This window comes from Hippocampus zosterae, chromosome 10 (assembly GCF_025434085.1).
Source record: "Hippocampus zosterae strain Florida chromosome 10, ASM2543408v3, whole genome shotgun sequence".
NCBI lineage: Eukaryota > Metazoa > Chordata > Actinopteri > Syngnathiformes > Syngnathidae > Hippocampus > Hippocampus zosterae.
In genome coordinates, this window is record NC_067460.1 from 6,649,459 (window position 1) to 6,670,668 (window position 21,210).

At 42.8% G+C, this 21,210-nt stretch overlaps 1 protein-coding gene across 5 annotated transcripts in view; it reads left to right on the forward strand.

Annotated features, from left to right (window-relative positions):
* LOC127609118 (unconventional myosin-Ic-like) overlaps positions 1-21,210 on the forward strand; it is a 58,444-nt gene that overhangs the window by 21,439 nt on the left and 15,795 nt on the right. For 3 of the 5 annotated variants that reach the window (XM_052078848.1, XM_052078849.1, XM_052078853.1), the window contains 5 exons: positions 11,884-12,039; positions 16,801-16,916; positions 19,346-19,544; positions 20,033-20,113; positions 20,383-20,562. In XM_052078848.1, the coding sequence (XP_051934808.1) occupies positions 11,884-12,039; positions 16,801-16,916; positions 19,346-19,544; positions 20,033-20,113; positions 20,383-20,562 (732 nt within the window). Of the gene's footprint in view, positions 1-2,192; positions 2,437-3,045; positions 3,479-11,883; positions 12,040-16,800; positions 16,917-19,345; positions 19,545-20,032; positions 20,114-20,382; positions 20,563-21,210 lie in introns of those variants that run through there. The other 2 variants (XM_052078852.1, XM_052078851.1) reach the window with 2 other exon arrangements.

Below are 21,210 nucleotides of genomic sequence, written 5' to 3' on the forward strand. Positions count from 1 at the left end.
AACAAGATGTGTGTTGTACAGCTGGGAATCACATATCTCAACTTGCATCTTTGCCCCTTCCCTGCTGTCTGTCCACTGGGTGTACAACTGTGGTGACAGCAAGCGTGAGTCTGGAAAACATTACTCGGATTCCTGCCACGGAGGCTCTGATTATAGCTGGGAGTGGGGGACAGAAAGATGGAGAGCCTGAGAGAGTGAGAGAGAGGTTGAGCTGTGCAGAGTTCAAGTGCTCACTCAGAGGTAGTCAAGCTGGGTTCAAAATATGTTTTTCTTGGCTTCTCCTGGTCACAGAAAAATTGACATGTCAACCATGTCAATTTCTGCATCAGCAAAAACCTTCGCCTCTTCCTTCATCTTCACTTAGTCAGTCGACCACAAGAGGGCAGTGTGGAAAGCAGAGTGTAGTTCATTTGAACACGATTGGTTTCTGCTCTTTGATTAAATGTGAATATTACACCTGCAGTACTCTTCACTTTGGTCCATTTGCCTGAAGCAGCATGACTTCTGCTTTTGTGGATGTCCTTTTTTGTTGTTGTTGCAGTTTACCTTTAGTTCCACCAAGCCCAACATCGCTTCATATGTACAACCACATAAAGAATCTAAACTAAAGAAAGATGAGACTTATTGCGCTACTGACACATATGCAACATGAACCGGAACTGTATTAGTTGTATTCTAGTTACAGGCCTATTCTCTTTGATCCCCATCCTAACGAGGCCTATAACATCTGTCTTTTTTGTTGCCACTCGACAAAATGGCACTTAAACTGGATTTGAAACTGAAATTGGATTTTACGGCTGGGGGCAAATCGGGATTTTATTTCAAAGTTCTTATCACCTCGTCCTACTTTGAATGGCCAAAGGGTTAAAATAGGCAGTTCTTGGGGATATGATGCAAATCTACAGGTTTCACACAACTCTTGTAAATAATGAAAAATGGCAGAGTTCTTATTTTCTCCCCAATAAACCTACTGTGCCAGACCAGATAAATCCTGATTCACGAGTCCAAATTATTGTGTGCGCAAACAGTCATGGTGAAACACGCATGACATTTTGTTTAGGCAGGAGTTGCTACGTATTTTCACTAATACAGTGAATATATAAGAGGAAATGTAAATATTTACGTCGCAAGTCAAGCCTCTAATATTCTGCTTGCACACCTAGAATTTTAAGTTAGGGGTTATTGTGCTCCTAGTAAACCAAAAATAAGTCAGGACCCCTGATAAGTAATGACTAACTGGTGTTGAATGTGAATTCGACACCAGTTGAATTCATACATAAATAACTAATGATACTCTATACAGTATAATGCATGTGTGGTTTTGCTTCAAAAGTTCACATTTTAAGAAGACCCCCCCCCCCCCCCCCGCACCCCCTACACACAATTTAAAATGGTTCCTGGCAGTTTTAATAACATGCAATGTCCCAAGAATCACAGCACAATTGACTCCCTATTTTTGTGTCATGCAACAAGTGTTACTGTTATCCTGCCCTGCATCCTGCTGGGCCATTGCAAGTACTGATTTTGTTACCAGATATTAAGGGGCAGAGCTCGTAAGCTGCATGTTTAGCAGAGACCTGAGTCTAAAAAAAATCAAAGTGTGACGTGACAAACTGAGAAATGTGCACTACCTCCCACAAAGATGGAATGAATTGCATTTTCCCCTCATGTCGGCAGCACTTCATTGAATAACACCTGTCAATTTGTGCGAGGCGCCATGCACAAAGTAGGTGGCCCGTCACCATCAAACGCCCCCCTTCCCCCGTGTGTGTGTGTTGTTCAAATTACTCTCGTGGAACCTTGTTTTTCCTCCGTGTTCTGAAAAACACATGCTCATTGGCTGTAAAATGTCAGTTGTTGTTAGTGTTAACAAGCAGATGCATTGAACACAGGCCTTTGATGTGCCTTATGTGTGCGTGTGTCTGTGTGTGTGTGTGTGTGTGTGTCTAGACAAATTCCACTCCCCTAATGATATTGGGATAATAATCTTGGCTGTACTTATGTCTTCTTACTAGATGATAGAGAAATAAGAGCGTAGTAGTTTAAGGGACAGATGGAAGATTTTCCATCCTGGCGTATGATGGCCAAGTTGAGGGAGAGAGGTGAGGTTGACTTGGGTGGGGGGCGATTCAGCAAACTGAGGGAAAGGGAGTGGAGTGGCGTTATGTGTCACCCAACACAGTGACGATTTCCTCTGGGGGGAGGGAAGGAAAGGAAAATGAGTGAATAAGTGAGACGGAGCGTGAGCGATGTGAATCTGAAGCAGTAAGAGGAGAAGCTATGGCAGCTGGTTCTGAGGAAGAAGGGGAGCACTTCTAAAAACAAATTGCGCCGAAGAGTGGCCGTGATGCCTTGCTGAAACTTACAGCTGGACCGCTAGATCGGTGGAGCCCAGAGCTTCACTCCAGAGCAGGCACAATGAAGTACAGACCTTTGGTAAGGTTTCTGTTGAGCAAAAGAATAAAAAATCTGGGCTTTCAAGGGAGGCAATTTGTGAATTTTTGTGACATGGATATCCATGTATGGAATTGGCTTTTCAAACTGCTGAAGGTAAGTTGTATATGCAAATAGATGTTGGTCAGACTTAATAGAGGATGAAGATCATTGTGTGGAAAAAGGAAGTGGAAGTGTCTTTATTAGCGAGGCTCACGTTCAGTTATGTTGGACAGTAATTATGTGTACCGCCCCTCGGCCGCATGTTCTTGAATGTGGATGTCAGGTTAGAGAGAGAGAGAGAGAGAGAGAGAGGTTAAAAAGACATGTTGTTTATCGTCTGGTGATGCAGCGTTCCTCACAGCAACATCTCTTCATCTTGAGTAGTCTGCAATGCATCGCGTTCTTCCCTTCTTTTACTGCAACTGCGTTTGCCATGTTGATGTTGTGTTTGCATTTGTTCTCGTGAAGAGAACGCGTCTTTTCATCACCGAGCGTTTGTGTCGCGCAGCCCGCAGGGCGAGGCAATCGCATTGGTGGCGTCGTGTGGCCGGGCAACATTCTTTCGCACTGAGAGTGGAAGCGAGCCTGTTAATGAAAAAAAAAGTGTGCTTTGGTGTCAGTGCGAGAGCCCCTGTGACTTTAAGCGTTGTCTCCTGTTCATTTATGCTGACATTCCTTCTCAGCTGCAACTCTCATGCTTCTTCTGCAAGGATCAGTTTTTCCAAGACCTCTCTGCTTCTCAAGCTTGATGTGTGTGTTGAGGATGGATCTCCATGCAATATGTCAGGATCGTACAATGCACTGAGAGATTCCTGACACAGTTGTCATTGCTTCCTGTTGGCCGTGTGACATGATCTCAATAGTTAGCATCAAGACTAGCAGACATAAACTGTCTGCTTCCACAACTCCCTCCTAACTCAGTTTTGCCTCTGCCTGGAAAACGGCAAGCTGGCGTTGGAATGGCTTGTCAACTAGTTGGCATATGAATGTAATTACATGAAAGATTCCAAGCTGAATTTCCATGGAGTACTGTTGGGGAAGGGTAAGTTCATACTTTCGTAATTCTTAATGCCTGTTGAATCATTGAATCATTGGAAATTCAAACCATGGGTGAGCATCTGTTCAAGACTAAAACAAGCAAGTGCCAAGTCCTCACATTTGCACACATTTTTAATGGTTGCAGCCACAGAAGGATTTTTCCCCTTTCCTTAGTCCAGATTTTTTGTAATACCAATTTATCACGCTTCAACGTTTCTGATAATCACTTTTATTACCTCACAAAAATGAATGCAAACTACATGTGAATCTATTCAGTTCAACAAAAACCAAGTCTGTCGTGATTAACTGTGCATAACCAGAGTTTTGGGAGAGAGAAGTTCAGTTTCATTGGCCACACCAAGGCCTGATTACTGATAGATTTGTGGAATCAAGAAATAACTTGCGTAATTCCTGTCAGACAACTTAAAGTTGACTGCAAGGTCTTTTTGAAAATCTGAAAAATGTAAGCGGAATAAATACTGTTTATGCAAAACAGAAATCGCGGAGGACACAAATCTTTTTTCACGGCATGTACCTATTGGAGGCTTTTATGTCAACACTACATTGAATGTCAAACTTGGAGCTGACATAATGCATCCGAATAAGGACTTACTTCATTGCAGGCTATGTGGTGAAGTCTTTTTTTTTTTTTTTTTTGCTGTAAGGAGAATATTCTGTGCTTGGCACGTTGTCACCAGTATTGGCCCACACATTGCTCCTTGAGCGGCCCGCCTGCACCACCTGTATGACTGCTTTCCACAGGCTACTCAACTCAACTGCATTTTTGACACACAAATAACCGCAGGAGAAACAAAGTGCTGTACATAACTAAAACTCAAACATAAAACACTAAAAAAAATCATAGTAATAACGACTATAATAATAAGAAGAAGAAATTGAGTATTTCTTTGCAACAAATATACAACTTTAACAAAGAAGCCAGTCATCCACATCCAAACATCCCTGCAGCACCTCTGTGTGTCTTTACACCAAACTGTCCTTACGTCTGTATTGGAAATAAACCCATCTCAGCCTAGGATGTTGCCATGGTGATCTTGGTTACACTGTCAATAAGTGTAGACCAGGGGTTGTGAAGCTGGGTGCGTGAAATTGGAGAATCAGTGAGTATTTCACACAATACACCGTAGTGGAAACTCTGTGCTGTCACTGTGCAAAGGAGTCGTCAAAATCATCTCCAGGTAGCTGCGTGGATTTTCAAAAAAATGCTCGCTGGGAGGAGAAAGATGAAATGGAATCCTGCAAGTACAGTAGTTTTCCTGATCAGAACCCTCTGTCACTTGGTCGGCATGATAGAAATGCCACCCCTACACGTCTACATTTGAATTTGTTGTGACGATTGCTCAAGAGTTTTGATGGCAAAGATGGCGGAAAGAGTGGAATTTTTCAATTGAAGCATATCTGTCTTTTTTACCATGTAATACTTAATCCTTGGGTGGAATGACTCAGTGTTAGAGTGCTCTTTTCCCAACCCAGAGGTTGGCAGTTCGGTCGCCGGACATTTCCCAAACCCAGAAGTTGGTGGTTCGGTCGCCAGCCATTGCGACTCTGTCGAAGTGTCTTTGAGCAAGATGTTGAACCCCTGGTTGCTCCTGATGTTGCGTCATCAGTAGGTGAATGAGGTAACCGTGTCAAAATCGAGGGTCAGACATGGCTAACATAGGCGATAGCATGTCACAGAAGGGGGACCGTCACAAGGTAAATAATAAAATAAAATCTAGACATGCTCATCAAAAAACTGGGAAAAATAAAGCTGAAACCTTGCCACCTTTTGATATTAGAAATGGTAAAAGACACGGCCCAAAAGTAATTCCCAGACATGCCAGAGCTCATTCAATTAACAAAAAAGGATTTAAGATGACCATGATTCTTATTCACTAGTCTTCAGCGAACAGCTGGTCATCAATAATGATCACTGATGTGTGAAAGGAGGGAGGCATGCTTGAGAGTTGTATAGGGTGACCATGCAAATATTTGTGTGATCTGAGCCATCAAATAACTGTCAACAGTCTAGACCACGCCTTCTCCCCAAAAATAAAACAAACAAACAAAAAAAAAAGTTTTCACTCTAAGAATCAAAGTGTACTGCAGGGTACTAAATTTAAACATGAAGGTCTCTACCTCTCTGGGTCTTCGAACGTGTCTCAAGCTACTTTGTGTGCTGCACAGGATTTGGATAGTATGACAACATGTAGGAACCAGGAAAGGTACATACCTGGTGTGTTCCTGAGATTTTGTGTTTGTGTGTCTTGTGTAAATGGGTGGAGGCATGGTGCGCTCACCGGACTGCATTTTGGTCAGGAAAGCCAAAGCCTGAAAGAGGGATTGGAAACTATGAAGTAATGGGGAGGCAGAGAGAGAAGGCGTGATATTGAAACATGAGCGTGTTTGAATGACAGAAAATGTCAAGAGTGGTAAGAGAATAGAGGCAAGGCATGAAAGTGTCCTGATTTATTTATTTTTTTCTTCCTAATAAGTCCTGACCTCATCATAGCAATATATTGCCATTGTTTCACCTTTCCTCGCAAGGTGTGGGTCAAATAAGCTACTATGAGCTGGTCAGACTTTTTTTAAGCACCAAAATTTGCTAACATCAACACCTCTGCGCAAGCAAAGTGCAGGTTGATGTGTTGGGCGGACTTTGTGGTCTGCAGAACTGACCTTCAAGTTATGTGTTGTGTTTATTTTATTTAGTTTTTTATTTGATGTTAACTGTTTTGTAAAGCGCTTTGTTACAGCTGCAGCTGTTGTGAAAGCGCTTTATAAATCAGGATGTATTTTAATGTGAGTCTCATACTTCTTCTCTTCTTCTTCTTCGATGTGCACACCTCCAGTATTCATTTCGTTTCTAAGACACTCATATCGTATGAACCGTCACGTATTGAAAGGCTGAGTGACAAATGTATACATATTTGTGCGATTGCATGCAGGTCAAAATGGGCTGGCTAAATGTCATGTAGTGCTTTGATAACAGTGTCAGATGTGTGTAAACAAGAGAGGGAGACGTATCCGCATACAAGTTTTTAGCTCGAGGTGGAAATACAAACTTGTTTTGAAGTTCCTTTGCAAAGTCAGCAAATAAAACACAGCTGTAGCACTCATTTTAGTCCATATGAAAATCTGAACAAGTAGTAAATAGCTGATTGTGCAAAATGCGGCCGCTTCCACGGTTACACTGACGCAGGGTGACCTGAATGGAGACCAAGGATGGATAAACTGACGATCGCACGGAACACAGATATTTTATCCATACACACTGAAGGGCCAAAACATGAATCTGTACTCCCTATTGCCCCACTGCCATAGGAGAGTTGCAAGATGGTTCCTTATTGGTCCTCAATGCAGAAATTCAAGAATTAAAAAAAATGTAAAGTAATTGGAATGAGTCTGTAGTTACCGTATTGGCCCGAATATCAGACGGCCCTGATTATAAGACGACCCCCTCTTTTTCAAGACTCAAGTTTGAAAAAAAAAGACTTTTTGAACACCAAATGCATTTTTATACAGAACATAATTACAGTACATCTGAAACAAATGATTAAAACAATATATTTGAGAGAAAAAACATGTTATTTTGCCTCATACAAGTCTTAATATCTGAACATTTAAATGTGTAAACTAAAGTGCAATCACATTCGTACATGAATGGCTTCTGGTTTTTGAAATGTAAATTACATCATAACTTCTTCTCAGCTGCCGGTGAACCTGGCCGATCTTCGACCCACTTTTCTCCAGATTGTCACTACGTTTCTCCATTTTCTATTATCTCTTCTATTATTTTCATCTATTTTCTTTCTTACCGCTATTTTTATTTTTATTCTTCGTGACAGGGGTTCGCTTTGGCCTGGGGAGTCAACTTCAGCATTTGCTTCAATGATATCTGGCCCCATCTAGCATCGTGAATGGGTATAATTTCTCGACCCAGAATATAAAATGGCCCCCATTTTTCAGTCTTATTTCAATGCAAAAAACACCGTCTTGTATTCGGGCCAATACGGTATATATGGAGTGTGGAGAACCATGTGCACTTTTAGTAAAAGAAGAAATGTTTGCTTCCAGCTGCAACAACAGTTGGGATTGGCCCTCGCGTCCTGCACACAGACGACATGTGGCCACAATTATTGGGACACATCGGGTAATCAATCACTCACGTAGGTTAGCCCATTAAATTACTTATGCTTCTCATGACAACATTGTAGGAAATTATTTTTATGGCACATTGAGTGTGTTTTTACCTGGCAAGTACTGTTCCCGAAAGCGAATATCGCTAACCGGATTGATTGTTGCATTTAAACAATTGCTCAAAAATACATTTTTTTTCATTTTTTTCTATTTATCCTGCTCAGGGTCAAGGGGAAGCTTGAGCTTATCACAGCTGACTGGGCGAAAGATTGATTGCAAGTCAGTCATATTTCTTAACGCTGTAATATATTTTTCACACTGTATGCCCTACTGTTACATCTCTCTCTCGCTATCTCTCTATCTCTCTATCGGTGCAAAATATATCGCAACAAAATACATCGGTGCAGCGCCGGAGCAAATGTGTGCCGTGTGAACACCCCTTCTCTCTCTCTGTCTCTCTCTGTCTCTGTTTCTCTCTCTCTCTCTCTCTCTCTCTCTCTCTCTCTCTCTCTCTCTCTCTGTCTCTCTCTGTCTCTCTCTCTCTCTCCTATCTCTCTCTCTCTCTCGCACACACAGCTGCAGAAACTTGGAATAACAATAGGTCGGCAGAGCGCAAGGGATCCCATGGAGAGAAAAACAACCAGTTTGTGCACATATGAACTAAGCCTGTAACATGACTTGCATTTATGCAACACTCTGAAGATTACAAGTTGCACTGACAATCGACAGTACAGTCAGTGTTTGATCACAGTTATATGTCACATTCGAATATGTGTTCCTTATGCTGACATGTTGTATGAACTTATAGACTGTGAATGTAAAATCCTTTGAGGCCAAGCAAAGTGACACAAGCTAAAATAGAAATGTCATGAATTGGGTATGCGACATGAGTCTGCTCCAAAAGGCATACTCGTCATTTAGAACTTTTTGAGAAGTTGTTTATTGAAGCTCATAAGCATAACGGGCCAGGCAAGCTGGTCATTTTATGCCATTCCGCAAAAACATTACAGGTAAGTTAGATCACATTGGTGTCCCGATGGCTGCCATCACGCGATGAAGCAACATGGGGCACCAATGTTCTCTTTTGCACGCACTACCAACTTGTGTGGAATCGGCTCAAGAGGTTTTCCATATCTGAAAAAGGGGACACTCTCATTTATTAGCTTCTGAACAAGGTTAATCCACTTAACAAAAGCTAGCCAAATAACTACCATTTCCGCGAATGAAATGGGTAAAATGAAAATGCCTAAAAAAAACAAACAACCGACATAAGTTCATGAAAGTAACTAAAATTAACTATTATTATAGCGAAAATGTCCCGTTTTCATCTTTGTCAATTACTGTAATATCAGAAAGGTTGGTTGAGAATGACAGTATGTGTGTGTGTATGTATGTATATATATATATATATATGCCCTGCGATTGGTTGGCAACCGATTCAGGGTGTCCCCCGCCTACTGCCCGGAGACGGCTGGGATAGGCTCCAGCACCCCCCGCGACCCTAGTGAGGATCAAGCGGTTTGGAAGATGAATGAATGAATGAATATATATATATATATATATAAATATATATATTTTGCAGTCGACAAATACACCAGATATTAAAAAAAAACAATGAACACTAAAGTTGATAAAAACAAAAATAAAGCTCAAAAATACTTATAGGAAAAAAAAGCTGATTTTTGCTCTTCAAACTAAAAGTCAAACAGAATTAAAAACTGTTAATGAAAAATAAACCTGCTTCTGAAGGTACATTTGTGTAAAACTTAAGTAGGCGCGATGCAATTCAGAGGAGGAATGTACTTGCTAAACTTCAATGCTCCCTGTTATTCTCAATTTTATTCTTCGTTTCACCCTCCTTTTCTTGTTGTTCTTATTCTAAACTCTGCCGTTCTAATTAAAAAGGTCTATCCTCCCGCAAGCATTTCCTTTTTTATCTTGTCTGCGCGCTCCTTTGGGACAACGACTACTGTGTACCACTTAGCACAACACCACCTGTCATCTTCTATATTATATATATATTGCGCGTCGTCCCGCACGCGGTCTGTCCTTCCGTCTGTCCCTTTTCAAAACGTACCTACTTCACCGCGCCGCTCAGGCACTGGCTCACTACGATCGCGCGGGCATCTTAGCGAAAAAATGTTGTCTACCCACAAGCATTGCAATGAAATTGTTAGTTATTTAGTAGAGCTAAACATCTCTTTATTTTCGCGATAAGCAATGAAGATGAACAAAAAGTTGAACCAAGGAGGGCGGCGAACCACCACCTTACCAGCCTTCCGTAGGAACTAGCTGATGAGCCGCCCGGAGGGCGGCGAACCAGCTAGTACCTGACAAGTGCGAATGTGTGCTGACACGTCCTGTTCACTTTAATTCTGCTGGCTACAAGCTAAACATGGATCTGGACAGCTTTAGTCAAATTATGAATAAAAGACAGGCTTCCATTTTAAAATACGGCCTCTTGGAGAGATGTTTTGATGACCTTAAACATGTGAGTGTTTTGCTGTAAATTTTTGCAACTTAATTTGTACTCCATTTTAATTTGCTAAATGATTGAGTTTGCTGCAAGTGGGTTGGCAACAAAACTTATTACTGAAAAGGCTGTTCACCAAAACGCCACAGGAAGTCCATCCATCCATCCATCCATCCATCCATCCATCCATCCATCCATCCATCCATCCATCCATCCATCCATTTTCCACCACTTATCCGGGGTCGGGTCGCTGGGGCAGCAGTTTTAGGAGGGAAACGTCCTTCCTTCCTTCTCCCCAGCCACTTCTTCGAGCTGTTCTTGGTTGTAGTTAGTGGAGGGGTTTGTGTGTCCCAATGATCCTCGGAGCCAAGTTGTCTGGTGCTTTTAGCCCCTGGTAAGGTCACCCATGGCAAACAGGTCCTAAGTGAGGGACTAGACAAAGCACGGCTCAAAAGACCCCGGTGGTGAACAAAACAAATGGACTTCGGTTTCCCTTGCCCGGATGCGGGTCACCGGGGCCTCGCTCTGGAACCAGGCCTGGAGGTGGGGCTCGATGGCGAGCGCCTGGAAGAGGCAACGTGGGTCCCCCTTCTCATGGGCTCACCACCCATGGGAGGGGCCAAAGGGGTCGGGTGCAGTGTGAACTGGGCGGCAGCCAAATGCGGAGACTCTGGCGTCCGATCCTCGGCTGCAGAAGCTAGCTCTAGGGACGTGGAATGTCACCTCTCTTGCAAGGAAGGAGCCCGAGCTGGTGTGCGAGGTAGAGAAGTTACGACTGGATATAGTCGGACTTGCCTGCACATATAGCCTGGGTTCTGGTACCAGTTCTCTCGAGGCTGAGCGAAAGGGCGAAGCTCTCAATTTACCGATCGATCTACGTCCCAACCCTCATCTATGGTCACGAGCTATGGGCCGTGACCGAAAGAACGAGATCCCAGATACAAGCGGCCGAAATGAGTTTTCTCTGCAGGGTGGCCGGGCTCTCCCTTAGAGATAAGGTGAGAAGCTCGGTCATCCGGGGGAGGGGCTCAGAGTGGAGCCGCTTCTCCTCCACATCGAGAGGAGCCAGATGAGGTGGCTCGGGCATCTGATTCGGATGCCTCCTGGACGCCTCCCTGGTGAGGTGTTCTGGGCATGTCCCACCGGGAGGAGACCCCGAGGAAGACCCAGGACACGCTGGAGAGACTATATCACCCAGCTGGCCTGGGAACGCCAGAGCAAGTACCAACCGAAAAAACAAAATTTGAATGGATTTGACGTCGGGCAATGGCGCTGATCTTAGATTTGACTCTTTACATATTGAAATTAAATTCAGAAACAGCTGAAACACCTGACAGCCTTTTTGACATTTGCAGATGCTGTATTTTATGTCCTGTTGTCACATCTTAGAGCGTTAATGCGAACTCTGTGCTTTAGCAATAGGAAAAAAATACCCGTTTTAATCTTTTGTTGGTTGTAATTGAATATTGAGGTACTACTTCTTGTGACTGAATGAAGTGATTCGTGTTGTAGGCTGTGTTGGACTAAAGGCCAGGATTCGAGAGCCTGTTTTTTTCCCCCTTTTTATAACAATGATAGTTTAACCCTTTCAGGGACAGCGATTACTACAGTGGACAGACAGCTTATCATGGTGTCAGGTTACATGGTGTATGAAAGGATTAAATATAGAGTATGCTTGATATTCATTGTGTCCATCTTCATCCCTCCTCTCATGGCATTGCCGTACCATAACTGATTATGTGTTTCACAGCTTTGGTTATTGGATTCCTGCCTAATCCCTCTTTGTCCTCCTATAGGTGGTGGGTACTGACGGGGTGCGGGCTATGATGGAGTCGGCCCTGACAGCAAGAGACAGAGTGGGTGTGCAGGACTTTGTCCTGCTGGAGAACTACACGAGCGAGGCCGCTTTCATCGAGAACCTTCGCAAACGCTTCAAAGAGAATCTCATCTATGTAAGTAGAAACCACTGAAGGAAGGAACTGATAACTTGTGACGTGTTATTAACAAGTGCAGAAAGGTGGGCATCGTCAGTCCGTCACTGAGCTTCCGTAAGTATTTTATGCCAGCCCCGTCCGTTCGAGTCGTCGTCAACAGCCAAATTCCATCAAGAACAGACTTACCAGTAATACGTCGCACGCAGCCACATAAACAAAAAAATCCAAGTGTTTCGGTCCTACTTTAAAAGCAAAGTATACAGGATTTAAAACAAACACATTTTGAAGAAGAAAGAGTCCAAGCCTCTGCTGCTTGATGTTGGAGGTACAGTAATATGGCGCCGCTGCTTGCAACTTCAAAGGTAATAGTAAGCCATTTGTTCACTTGGCTTTCGTTTTCCCAGAAAGATTTACTTGAACCAGGCTTCAATTGGTCACATAAGCGCCCAAATTTCACGATGAGCCGACTGAAAAAAAACTACCTGTTGTACATGTACAATCAGACAAAGTCTCCTCGACTCTAAAAACACAATTAGATGTTCTAATCTAATTAGATGTTATTATCTAATTATCTAACACAATTAGATGTTAGGGATGTTCTAATCTGCGTTTTAAACTGCTGATTCAGATCATCCATGAGTGTGATCAGCCGATACCGATCAGATGGATTTGGTGTAAAATTTTCAATTTTAGGATGATGGCTAGCTATTTTGTACATAGTCAATTTATATGTTGGTTTTAAATTTTATTTGATGAATCTTATGTTTTAATTGATTTCTACCCCTTATGATTACCGTATTTTCACGACTATTCGGCGCACCGTACCAATGGCCGCAGTCTCATTAATGGGTGACATTTCTGTATTTTACACATATACAGGACGCACCGCACGAATAGGCGCAGTTTTAAAGTGGTAAAACATACGCTTAAACATACGGCATGCATGCATGCTAACACGTTCGCTAACACGTTAGCTTGAAGCACACACTGAAGCTCGAAGCTAAAACACGTTTTTAAAAAGGCAACGAAAGCAGAACTGAGTTCGGGTGTATTTTATTTACAAGGTACTCACGTTTTTTGCTCAAGCATCACTCAGAAAGCCATCAAAGTCGTCATCTTCTGTGTCCGAATTAAACAATTGTGCAAGTATCGGTAATCCATTCAAACCGCCGGGTTCCTCCTCGTTGTCAGAGTCACTCTCGTCGTCATGTGGCTCCACGGAAATGATGCCGGCTTTGCCAAAAGCTCGAACAACTGTACTAGGAGCAACGTTCGTCCAAGCAGCTACAATCCATTCACAGATCTTGGCGTAACTAGCCCGGCGCTGCCTCCCACTCTTCGTGAAGCTGTGTTCGCCATCGATCATCCATTTTTCCCATGCCGCTCGCAACTTCACCTTGAACGCCCGGTTGATGCCGATGTCCAGCGGTTGGAGTTCTTTCGTCAAGCCTCCGGGAATGACGGCAAGCTCGGAGTTCATTTGCTTGACTTTGTCTTTCACCGCTGGTGTGAGATGGGCACGCATGGAGTCGCAAATCAAGAGTGACGGCGAGGCATGGAAAAAGCCATCCGGTCTCTTAACATACACCTCACTTAGCCACTCTCTCATTTTCTCCTCGTCCATCCAGCCCTTTTGGTTTGCTTTCACGATGACGCCGGCTGGAAACTTTTCTTTCGGCAGCGTCTTTCGCTTGAAAATCACCATAGGTGGCAGTTTCTGTCCGTTAGCATGACAAGCAAGAACGACAGTGAAAGCTGACTTCTCGTGCCCCGTTGTGCGTATCGCAACCGTGCTGGTCCCCTTCTTCTCCACAGTGTGGTTCACCGGGATGTCGAAAGTCAGCGGGACCTCGTCCATGTTGGTAATGTGGTTAGGCTGGATGCGTTTGTCGACAATCTTTTTACTGCAGTAGGTGCGGAAAACGGCCAGCTTTTCTTTGTAGTCCGCTGGAAGTTGCTGAGCCACGGTCGTCTTCACTCTCATAGATAGATGGCGCAGTTTCATAAAGCGAAAGCACCAAGACGGACCTCCTTGAAAATGTTCAATTTTCAATTCTTCGGCTAACGTTTTCGCCCTTAGTCGAATGGTGACCGTGGAGACGCTTCTGCCGGCTGCGCTTTGATCAAGAATCCACCGCTCCAGTTGGTCTTCCAACTCTGGCCACCTCGCCTTATTTCCACGGAAACTGCGCTTGGTCTTTTTGACTTGGCGAAGCTCGTTCTCCTGCTTCCTCCATTTGCGAACCATGGATTCGTTGATATTAAATTCTCTGGCGGCTGCTCGATTCCCGTGTTTCACTGCATAACCGATGGCTTGGAGCTTGAATTGCGCTTCGTAGGCGTGTCTCTTTGTGGAACTCATTTTCGGGGGTTCTTGAAAACCAAAACCGAAGTTGTTTTGCAATAATGCACACACTCACCTTTTATACATGTGCTGGTACCTGCTAGAGGCGTGCCTTACACGCCCACCCTTCACTCATTGCCGGACCCACCCCCTGCGTGCCTGTCCTCCCTCACGTCCACCTCTCTTCATATATGTAAATTATGGAGAGAGAGATATGTAAATATAAGTGCGCGGACGCACTTCACTGATTGGCCGACCGATTCCCCGCACTTCACTGATTGGCCGACCTCACTTCCGCCTTTTCTCTATATAAACAGCATGTCGGGTCTCAGCCAGATTTTGGAACTCGGCTCATAGAAAAGACGCATCGCATTATAAGGCGTACTGTCCATTTTGGAGAAAATTTTAGACTTTTAATAGCGCCTTATAGTCGTGAAAATACGGTAGTCAAAAACAGAACATTGGTTCAAATAGATCATCAATAATACTCCATCACATATGTCACATGTAATATCATTTGGGAGTTTGAGATTACTATTTTAATTATTAATTTCATGAAGCATAATCAATAAGTTGTAAAAGGAAAATAAGAACAGTGCTTCAAGTAACATGGAAGAACAGTGACCATTCAATTGTTTTTTGATTGTGGTTTCTAAACACTGGGTGGCACCCACATAAAAGAGAAGAATAATAAATATTCGCTTCACTGTAATTACGTGAATAATTAAAGAAATAGAAGACTGACTATTGAGATGTCAATCAAACTTGAATGTCTGGTACAAGTCCAGACAGCAATCGGCCCGAATTCTGAAACTCTCTGCAGTCAGCAAAGGGTTCCAACCGCTGAGCTGAGCGCAATGAAACTAGATGCTAATGCTCGTCCTCTGGTGGTGGCGATATCCGCTCCCAGAGAATGTAAATGTCATTGCATGTCCATTGGAAATAACGCAGAGCTTGCTCGGTTCTCAAATGATTTAGACGAGGCTGCCTTTTTGGTCAATGCCAAAACGTGCGCTATCAATGTAGCGCATACGTCCTTATTTTTTATAACCCAGATGAACGCAACGCATGCAAAGCTTTCCTCGTTTAAATTTGTCATGCTTTAGGCATAGCTGGATAAAGGTAAACAATATATTTCAAGGTTGTAAATCACTGCATTTCTTAAAATATTTTATATGTAACATTTCATAACAATACTATTTATGTAATTAAATGTGCTACCATAGCTAGAAGTGTACATTTCTCAAATGTAATAAAATGTGATATGTAGAACAATTGGCCATTAAAGTGATCGAGTGGACATTAAAGGCTTTGATCGCATAATTAAATGGATATAAAACACTAGTGGGGGTGATAACAAAACATGACCAACTTTATTCTTCTTTACTAAGAGCTACTGACATGCAGCAGCTGTTTAAAGTGACAAGAGTACAGAAGGTAGCAGAACATGCAAACTGTTTGCTGTGGCTGACCACTCTTTTATATATACAGTGTGTATGTATATATATATATATATATATATATATATATTTTCTGACTCCGCTACATTAGTCGGAAGCAGGACTGAAATGTTTATTCTTTTCAGCTGCAACAAGAGGTAGATTTGTAGTCTACAAAATAAGTTAGCGGTTAACAGTCTCAGTTTCGAGAAGCAAGAAGTTATCGGCATCAGTGGAGGAGGGCGGGGAAAACAGTTACTGGTACCTTGCATCCCTACTGTTTATTGAACAATTATTGTTATGTAACATTCATTCATTCATTCATCTTCCTAACCGCTTGATCCTCACTACGGTCGCAGGGGGTGCTGGAGCCTATCCCAGCTGTCTCCGGGCAGTAGGCGGGGGACACCCTGAATCAGTTGCCAGCCAATCGCAGGGCACACAGAGACGAACAACCATTCGCACTCACACTCACACCTAGGGACAATTTAGAGTGTTCAATCAGCCTGCCATGCATATTTTTGGAATGTGGGAGGAAACCGGAGAACCCGGAGAAAACCCACGCAGGCCCGGGGAGAACATGCAAACTCCACACAGGGAGGTCGGAGCTGGAATCGAACCCGGTACCTCTGCACTGTGAAGACCACGTGCTAACCACTGGACTACCGGGCCGCCCGTTATTTAACATAGTTTCATTTAAAAAAACTGAACAAAAATAAGCAATATCATTATTGTGGAAAGTGATTCAATAGCTGGTTTGGTTGTTTATTTTTCTTGCCTTCTGATTTTTCTCATTCATCTCTTCATATAAAATTACTATTACTTTTAACTACCATCAACCTCCTCGACCAAGCGCTTACCCTATTAACATTCATTGCATCATAGAAATCCCTTATGCAACTCTCAGATCTCTCTTGTGATGATGTTGTGATGTTTATTGAAACCATACCCGAAAATTGTTTTGAAACAATATTGTGACTGTATTTTGTTTTTCAGACTTACATTGGCTCGGTGCTTGTGTCGGTTAACCCATATAAAGACCTGGAGATTTACACTAAGAACCACATGGAGAGATACCGTGGGGTCAACTTCTATGAGGTCTCACCACACATGTAAGAATTATTTTCATTTTCTTTTTCACAACATATACTGTCATCCATATCAAAATCCTTTCAGAAATATAGGACTGTGTCCTCAATTTGCGCCAGTCCTGACATTTGACATTTTGAGGTTACAAGCAGTGCGTGGCTCAAGAAAATGTTACTGGAACTAAATGTTAATAAAATCAAAACATTTTCATGACTCAAACGCATTAGGGATTACCCGCAAGGGAATCCAAACAGTGCTGCATCTCTTGCGCTAGTGTGGGTGGGTGGAGCCTGTGCCTTGCTCAAGGGCATCTTGGCATCTTCACAGTAGTCAGGAAACAGACCAGCATCTCTTCAACAAGTAGTTGCCGTATTTCAATTTTCTTTTTCTTTTTTCTTTTTTTCTGCAGCGGTCCTCAAACCATTCCAAAGCCCGAGTCCCAATACAAAACCTACTGCTGCCAGTTTTAAATCTGAGTTGTATGCACATGACCATCTGTTTAATATGACCTTGTGTTTCCACTACATTCGCGAATAAGTCTGGCAAAATATTATGACTATTTTTCCATCACAATGACATAACATTTGAACCTGCCCTTCTAAATGTCGTCAGACAACATGAGCTCACTGTTGGACTCTCAATTTCTCCTTAGTTTAGAAGATGCCATGCCACAAGGCGAGGTGTTTGTTTGAAAAGTTGCCACAGGAATGCCGAGGTAACTCGCAGTAAATTCTCCCGAGACTATTAGGTCATCTACTAAACCAACATTTTCTTAATGGAGACTGAGGTGACTTCAACCAAATATTCTCCCGTGAGCTCACTCGCTTTCCAATCCGGTGGTTACTTTACTTCAGCATTGAATACAAATGTTTTCTTCCCTTGAGTGGAAATGGGGAAAATGGCAAGTTGAGATGGAGAGCCAGAGAGACAAGGTTCGGGAAGTGTGGAAAGAAACGTAAGCAAATGATACGATGAGATCTCCCCGCCCCAACAGGGAATTCCTCTAAACTAAACCTGACCTCAACACACTGCTTTCCGTAATATTGTACATACAATCCGAAGCCTCCTTGGCCAAGCTGGTTTATATCAATTCTCCGTTAGTCAGGTGTCAGTAATGTGTCCAAACAGGCTGAAACAACATATCAAGGCAGATAGGAGCCAAGACATTGCTAACTGACACTGAAACTCACACCACCTTTACATTTTTTTTTTTTGGCGGGGAGATGGAAGAAAGCTTGAATGCTTCTTTATTGCTGCATTTATCCTCCAGATTTCACATACTGGATTTAATTAAACGCTACAGTATTCAAAGAGTCACGATTTGATAACCGTTGAAACACACTCATCTCGAAAAATTTGAGAGTTTCTGCAATTTATCCTTCATGCAACAATCGCACCTGTTGTGAATTTTGCCATTTCGTTTCTTGTTGGAGGTCAAGGTCATCTTTATTGTCAAATATACTTTATGTATGACATGCAGCATGGATAAAATTTCTTCCTCTCAATCCTCAGTGCAAATATGCATGCAAACATGCTGTGCATTAAACACACACAGCTAAGAAAGGATAGCAGCTACACTGTATAAAAAAGACCTAATTGTAATCTGAACAGTATAAGCAGTATAGACGATATAAACAATATAAACAGCATAAACAACAACATAAACAATGGCACTTGTGGCTATTGTGGGTAAAGTGAGGTAGTGCATTGTGCAATACACAATACGCAGATGTCCGATAATGAGGGGAGTGTAATAGTCTGTGACAGGAGGCAGGAGTTGGGGAGAGGCAGAGGGCGCGAGTGCGGACAGTGCAGGGAGGGAGTTGATACACAGCAAGGTGTGTGCTTTTGCACTGGGAATATTCAACAGGTGGACATGTGCATCAAATGTTTAGATAAGATCAGCTTGAGTTGACCTATAAATTTAATCTGGAATCCTGAGGGTGATTCATTATTGTTATTGTTGTTGTTACTTGAGGCACACAACAGTTACCCCATCCAAAGTGTTTGCCGTACATTAATTTGGGGTAGCTAAAAGTCTTTTCCCTAATCACTATTAATCACTTTGGTATTCTGTGTAACAAAGCACAACAAACACCAGACTGAAAGACAGCCGAGTCCACCATATAACCCAACACAGCACAACAAGTACTCCCAGCTTATTCATTCTTGTAGAGACATGTCAGCATTTCAACATGAACCTCTTGATGAGAATTTAGCAAATCTAAACAGAGATGAAGCGATGCTGCCATACGTACTTGTTTTTAGCTCAGGTGCTAACTCTGCCTTTGTAAATTATATTACCGTGATGCTGCTATTTCTTTCAAGATGTGATAGATCAAAATCAAATAGGCGAAATTGTCAGTATTATCACCAATAAATGATGGAGCAAACCTTTTATTTTATTTTATATTTAGAGTGACACGTCTCATCTCTCCCTCCACTTGTCTAGCTATGCAGTGGCTGACAACTCGTACCGTTCTATGAGGACAGAGCGGAAAGACCAGTGCATTTTAATCTCTGGCGAGAGTGGTGCTGGGAAGACGGAAGCATCGAAGAAGATCCTGCAGTACTACGCGGTGACCTGTCCTGCCAGCGAGCAGGTGCAGACCATCAAAGACCGCCTCCTGCAGTCCAACCCAGTACTCGAGGTGGGCCGCAAAGATTTCTTTTTGCACCGCACTGACAATGAGCTTTGAAAAGCATTGCACTTGCGTTGGACTTTCTGTTGCTGTTGAGAGAGATTCTTGAATGTAAACCACTTCCACTTTGACCGATATTGTATTGTTCTAATGCATGTTTTTAAAAAAGCACTTTCAAATGATCTTTGTGGTTTTGTTGACAAATTATTTTAACTCTCATAAAAATGCATGTTTGATGTGTTTAAGAGTGTGTGTGTTTAATAATTGTAGCTCTTTATGTGGAATGTTGATGTTGGAATGTCATGTCCAGGTGCTCTCCAGATGTGTGTGTTTACTTTAGCTTGTAATTTGTGGGCCCCTACACTGGAAGAACTTCTGACTTTGTAGTTTGAATGCCCTCCTTGATGGCCCTTTGTTCACTGTGTTTTAATTTCATCAATCTTCCTGTCTTACTCAAAGTCCACTTGTCCTTTACCCTTCCTTTGTTCTTCCCCCAGGCCTTTGGCAACGCCAAGACATTGCGAAACGACAACTCCAGTCGCTTTGGGAAGTACATGGATATCCAGTTTGACTTCAAGGTGAGAAGGAGTGTCTAATTTTCAGTAAGGCAAAGCAGCTTTGTAAAATTCATCCAGCGGCCGATTGTCAGTGTCTACATTCATGCAGCTGAGTCTCCCATGTTTTATGATGTCATCACGTTACTTCTCCACTCCTGCAACCGTGGTCCCACAATATTTACCCTGACCCGCATGTTGCAATCGCACTCTAGTACCCTAGTTTTCCTCTTTCCTCCCGTACCACCTCACCTTGCTCTCCCTTGCGTCCCTGGCCTTTGTCTCGTCGTCAGGGTGCCCCGGTGGGAGGCCACATCATTAATTACCTGCTGGAGAAGTCGCGTGTGGTTCACCAGAACCATGGCGAGAGGAATTTTCACATTTTCTATCAGCTGATCGAGGGCGGTGAGGAAGACCTGCTTCGACACCTTGGATTAGAGAGGAATCCTCAGCAGTACCAGTATCTGGTTAAAGTAAGGGTGCTACGCTTGTGTCATTTTGTGAAACCACCTGAATGTCAACATCCCTTCCTGATTGTTTTATTTTAAATCTGTGGCGTGGAAAGCCAAAATCATGAAATTGCATTGTCCAAATAATTCTGTACATAACTACAGTACTTTAACTGTAGTCTCTCTAATGATGGCACACCAGTTGTTGAGAAACCTGCCAGTGTGCCAGTTCTGTCCTTTTCTCTCCTAACTTGTTAATGTTAATGGGGAATAACTTCAAAAAAAAAAACTCCACAGATTTTATTCTTTGACCACAGCTTAAGCTTTAAAGAGCAATTGGTGTGTGAAGGACTGTGTGTGAGTATCTTTGTAAAACAGGAAATCCCAGTGGGAGTTTGGCTTAATAGGCTTTCTGTCAGCATCTTTTTCTTTGGGGGCCAATGTGACTTTAGGCACTAATAGCACCCTTTCTTCTGCACACACACATGCACAAAGAGTACGTGAAAAACACCTCAGACGTGTTTTTGTGCACATTAGTGTTTACGTGGTCACACATTTCCAGCCCAACTGATTTGTGGATGTTTTTGTGGACACCTTTGACTTTACAAAGTTTTCATACGTGTGTTATGTGTGTGTGTGTCTGTGTGTGTCTGTGTGTGTGTGTCTTTGATC